The 5,748-nt window shown below is 36.0% G+C and overlaps 1 protein-coding gene across 1 annotated transcript; it reads left to right on the plus strand.

The window, feature by feature from the left end:
• Positions 1-2,043: 2,043 nt before the first annotated feature.
• LOC149236362 (FRIGIDA-like protein 3) lies at positions 2,044-2,847 on the plus strand. Its single transcript, XM_089368869.1, has one exon. The coding sequence runs from the start codon at positions 2,044-2,046 to the stop codon at positions 2,845-2,847; it is 804 nt and encodes a 267-aa protein (XP_089224995.1).
• The last annotated feature ends 2,901 nt before the right edge of the window (positions 2,848-5,748 follow it).

Genomic DNA, 5,748 nt, shown 5'->3' on the forward strand with positions numbered 1-5,748 from the left:
ACTACATACATTTTAGAATAAATTAATACATACACTTACATGTTTTTTAACGATAAAATATTATTTTAAAAATAATAAAGGATTTTGTCAAATGAATTATAAACTATAGTTGAAACACTTGAAAGAAATTCCTAACATTGCTTAAACAATCCAGTTGAAGAAAGTAGTAATATTGCAACACATTTATATTTGAATGTTGCCTCATGGCTTGCATATGAAACCGTGGGGTTAAATGTTTGTTTATACGTTGCGTCATGTCTTACGTATGACACCATTGATTAAATGTTTGTTGAACCTCTCGTTGACTTGAAAGCAGTCAAGCATGCAAGTTATGTCTTGGTTCGCATATGACGCCTTTGGGTTGAAAGAAAGAAGATCCATATGTACAATTTATTTTAAGACTATACTTAGTGATTTTGTAAATGAAATTGTTTGTAACTTTTCATTTCTGAGAAAAAAAAATCGTACAGTTCGCATATATGTACAGTTTATTTTAAGACTATTCTTACTGATATTAACTCGGCTTTAAATTAATAATATCATTTTGTAAATGAAATTGTTTGTAATTTTTCATTTCTGAGAAAAAAAATTCGTGGCAATTTTTTAAATTAAAAAATAATATAATTTTAATTTAATTTTATATTAAAATAAATTTAGTTTTAATGAAAAATTAAGTACCCTTATTAAAATATTTGTTTAAAAGTAAAACAAATATATTCAAATGGAATTTTAAGCGGTGAAAAAAAATATCTTAAACCCGACTGGTGGAAAAAAGTAGAGTCCAAAGACAAATAGAATCGTCAAATTTGATTGTCATGAATAGTTAAGTATCACTCTTAAAAGAATTGTTAAAAAATTAAAATAAATACATTCAAACTCAATTTTACTTCGTGAAAATACATTGACTACAAATAAAAAAGAAATATCAAAGCCTACTGGAGCCCATTGTTCTTTATATATATGTCGTAGTGATGGACCTGAAGAATTCTTCGACTGTGCTTACGGCCGCCCACGATTTGTAATGAGAATGGTAACAGTTCAGAAACGGCTTGATGTCGTGTAACGGTAACGGTAAATATTCATGTCAGCCTACTCACGACTTATATCCGTAATTTTCTCTATATCTTGTTCCCCACGCAAGTAGACATTTTCAGTACAATTCTCTAGCTATAAAAGCCTGGAGAGGGGAATTCTCTAGCTATAAAAGCCTGGAGAGGGGAGTCCGTTAGGACATTGTGGCCAGGCCTGTAACACTGCGTTAAAGGGATTGGCTTCTGTAATTTCATAATGAATTTTGAGATAGAGTTGTTAGAGAATCTAATTCCAACTATGTGTTAGGTGTCAAAACCGTCTCTCTAAGTGAGTTGTTAGAGAATCTAATTCCAACCATCTGTTAGGTGTCAAAACCATCCGAATTTGACTCTAGTCATTTAATGTTGGAATATCTAATTCCTACTCTTCTCCGTCGTGATTCTTACTAAGTAAAGGAGTCTGTTCTTAGTAGTTAGGGTCTATTTCCTACATTGGTGTGTGGTTGAGATATTCCGTCAATCAATAGATTGTGTGTCCAAGATAGCGTACCTATCTTAAAACAACACTTATATATGTAATTACATTTGATTAATAAAACAATCTGAATTTCATATTTTATCATGGTATCAGAGCCATGAGGGCCTCCCCTCGTGGGCTTGGCCTCTCCTGGGCCGAGGAAATAAAGAGTATATGTATTTGTTTATATTTGTCCATCGACTATGGTGCTGCGATATTTAACATTGTACTGTGTAAATAGAGGCCACATTGCGGGTTTATGAAACAGAAGAATCGACTGTGCTGCGTAAAGAGTCAAGATAATGTGATTTTGGAGATCTGTTTGACATCTGTTGGAGAAAAATTGTGCTGCAAAAAAGTAGCACTGGCTAGCCTAATGAGACCACGGAGAAAAAATCCACTTAAGAAAAGACCACCGGAAATCCTACTAAGACCTCGCCTGCATTAAATGACGACGTGAAGCCACCACTGAAGCTGATATCTCTATGCGAGGAAATGGACGATGAGGGCCTCATCAATTTATTGGCCAATTCCCGTGCTGGCATTAGCAGACACGAAGTCCCCGCGGCGCTGAGATATCGGGTGGACCCGGCCAAGCTGGTTCTACAAGCCCTGGGGTGTGTTTATGTGGACGGTAATGCCCAGAAATCATATACGTACCTTTTGGGGCAGAGAAATGCCTATAATTTGCTCTTCGACTCCCTTCGTTATGTTTTGACTGTGGACAAGGTGTCGTCGGAGGCGAAAAATGATGCTCAGAAAATTGCTGCTGCATGGAAATCTAAACTCAATCTTGATGCTGGATCCGAGATCATTGTTGTCGAGGCACGCGCGTTCCTGAAACTCTTGGTTTCTTACGGAATTTCGAAGGAATTTAAGGATGATGACTTTTGTGACCTAGTCTTGCGCATTTTCCGTCACATGGAGGTTTTCGAGCTCTGTCATGCCCTTTATATCAGTCACAACATACCAGATGTAGTGGAAAAATTGAGTAAAAGTGGAAAGCAAATTGAGGCTATTCAGTTTCTCTATGAATTTAACCTTGTAGAAAAAAATTCCACCCATGCCTTTGTCGAATTGATAGCTCGAAATTTGAGGGATTCTTTGGTAGAAGCAAAATCAGACATTGTAGTGAAGATTGGCTTGAGTAAAGGCTCCAAATCCTTTGCTGAGGCACGTGCAGCAGGATTTTCAGAAGAAAATGGAACTCTTGGTGAAATTATAGAGACTGTATCTAGTACTCCTCATATCCGATGCTGCACAGGCAGACAATTACACAAAAAATATTTTCTGCCGTGAAACCAAACAACATTCTCGGTCTTTATCATGGATTTTTTACCAGGGCATTTGCAGTCCCGTGGGGATGATTTCCCGAAGAACATGAGTGTGATAGCCGTGTGTCCGAAGGGCATGGGGCCATCTTTGAAGCGCCTGTATGGGCAGGGCAAGCCTATTAACATTTGCAACCATTCTGGAGGACGAGTACAGGAGTGATATTTTTGGGGAACGTGGGATCTTATTGGAAACTGTGTCAAATTCTTCCCTGAGAGCGTGGTAAACATACTCAAGCTGCGCTCTCTTCTAGTAAGTTTGAATCAGGTCTCCATCTACGGGAAGAAGACAATCTTGGAATTTCCTTGAAAGAGGTGATTTTGTGCATAGCTTAATAGGTATGGCCAACCTATTGGAGCTATGACAATATGTTATGTTAATATGAGAGTACAAATTTTATTTTATTTTATTTTGTTACTGGAATCATGAATTAAATCATTGCATTTTATTGAGGCTAGCTAGTTCAATTTAGGTAAGGTTATTTTGTTAGAATTCGCGACTCTAACAAATGACAGGTTAAGCATAGAGTTCCAATATTTAATTGACAAAGACAAAGATGCCCAAGATGTGATCAAAAGATGAGTTTCAGGAGCACGCAGCGACTAAAGGATGATGGACAACCAAATTTTCTTGAGTAGTTTGTTTGAGTTTGTAGAATAGACTCATGATTGTGATAAAGTTTGAGTCACACGTTATAATCATAGCAAATCTACATTTCATAATTTTATTTTATTTTATTTATTTATTTATTTATTTTTTTCTCTGATCAGTTGTGATCCCTAAAATGCATTATGTACCTAGTATCTTCTTAAGCTTTGAGTATATTAAAAGGGCATATGATTGTAAGACCTAGAGAGACATGCATACCCCTTTGTTCCCTAGTGACATCAAGTTGTGGAATCAACCACTGCGTAGGTATGACGGTGGCAGGTGTACTCATATATTTGCTTTATATGTAATTGGAGAATTGAGTCTTCGATTAGTGGGGGAATTGAGAGAAGGAACAAATCTCATAGTGTAATGAACCAAGTCAAAGAAAGTTCATTAAGAGGTTGGATGAACCATGTATCTGAAGGACTTCCTAGTAGACTGCTGGTTGCAGCGGTTCGGAACCCATGCATTTCGGTAGATGGTTGTTCCTTTATATGGACACCTACAATTGCATGAACAAGGTACAAGGGGTGATTACTAGATTGGACCAGATATAAGCTTTGCAAACTGATCTAGAGACAAGTACTCATTAAGGGGGAGCGTTGGAATATCTAATTCCTACTTGTCTCAGTTGTGATTTTTACTAAGTAAAGGAGTCTATTCCTAATAGTTAGGATCTATTTCCTACATTGGTATGTGGTTGTGATATTCCCTCAACCAATAGATTATGTGTCCAAGATAGCGTACCTATCTTGAGACAACACTTCTTATATATATGTAATTACATTTGATTAATAAAGCAATTTTGATTCTCATATTTTATAATTTATGATTAATGTTTCCAATGTAATTAAGTGATTTGTAACACCGAGAAGAAAAAGCAAAGCAAGTCCTCTGCTCCATATTTTGTGTCTCTTCAATTTTTCTCATGGTATTGGAGGAGCCTGTATAAGTCTCCTTGAGAGAAATATAGAGAGATGAGTTTGCATAAGACTCCTTGAGAGAGAGCAGCAATGTGAGTGAAAAGAAAGTGTTTGCCTCTTGAGAGAGCAGCAGAACTGAGTGAAAAGAGAGCGTAAGCCTCTTGAGAGAGTAGCAGAAGTGAGTGAAGAGAAAGCGTAAGCCTCTTTGAGAGAGCAGCAGAAGTTTAGCGTAAGCCTCTTTGAGAGAGCAGCAAAATTTTGAAAAAACCTATAAAGAAACAACAAGAAAACAAAAAAGCCAATTACAGCCAGGCAAAGGTGAAACAGATTAATTTTTTTTTTTAAAGATTAACGCTTTTTATATGTTAAAATCAATGCGTTAATAACTCCACTAAGATTAATTTTATTTTTTATTTTTAAAAAGATTAATGCTTTCTCTTAAAATCAATGCGTTAATAACTCCACTAACGCTGAGCAGTCAGAGGAGAAAGCGCGTTATATCACTAACGCCACCCTTCAATATCTACAGAAGAGTAAGCATGCAGGCTCTGCTCATCCCACAGAGTGTCAGCGTGTGATATTTAAAGAAAAAAGGTCCACGAGGCATTAAGCGGATTGGGAGTGCGATTCGCTGGAAAGAGTAAAGCTACATGACCAGAAATCATATGCATCAGTTTTTTTTTAATGTCTTAAATGGAATATGGCATCATAATATATCATAAACAAATGCGCATGGGCTAAAAAGGCTCATGTAATTTTTGACTGCATTGTTATTGTTTTGTAAAAGGGCTTGAGTCATTTTAAAATCACTTATTAAATTCATTTCAAAGGAGGCCTTATTGCATAAAGGTTATATAAGAGGTATTCTTTAAAACAAGAAGGTGAATTACAAAAAAAGAAGGGAACAATTCAATGTTGGATTTTTTTAGTTCGTTTGGAATATTGTGATTCTTTTGTAAAAGTTTTTGTGAAAGTGTGGTTTTTAGGAAAATTTGTAGATTCGTTTGTTTGTGGAAGCAAAGATATTTTTTATTAAGTGAAGACATTTTTTATTGCAATTAGATTCGAGATCATTTACAATTTATTTTGTTTGTTGAGATGTAGTCAAGTGAACGTTCAACAAATCGGAAAAGCCAAGAGGTTGAGAAAGTCAAAGCGATTACGTGAGATGTTTGAGATCTTTTAGATCTAAAAGTGAAGAGGCAAAAGGATGCCTTTGCATTGAAATGCACAATGACAACATTCTACCCCTGATTTTAGAAGCCAAGACAACCAAGGAGGCCTTGGATACTCT

This window comes from Pinus tabuliformis, chromosome 8 (genome assembly GCF_031772625.1).
Source record: "Pinus tabuliformis cultivar Carrire ecotype Pingquan chromosome 8, CPIR1, whole genome shotgun sequence".
Taxonomy (NCBI): domain Eukaryota; kingdom Viridiplantae; phylum Streptophyta; class Pinopsida; order Pinales; family Pinaceae; genus Pinus; species Pinus tabuliformis.

Bases quoted from the DNA above. Each gene is read 5' to 3' on its own strand.
- LOC149236362 (XM_089368869.1), top strand. From the start codon at position 2,044: ATGGACGATGAGGGCCTCATCAATTTATTGGCCAATTCCCGTGCTGGC.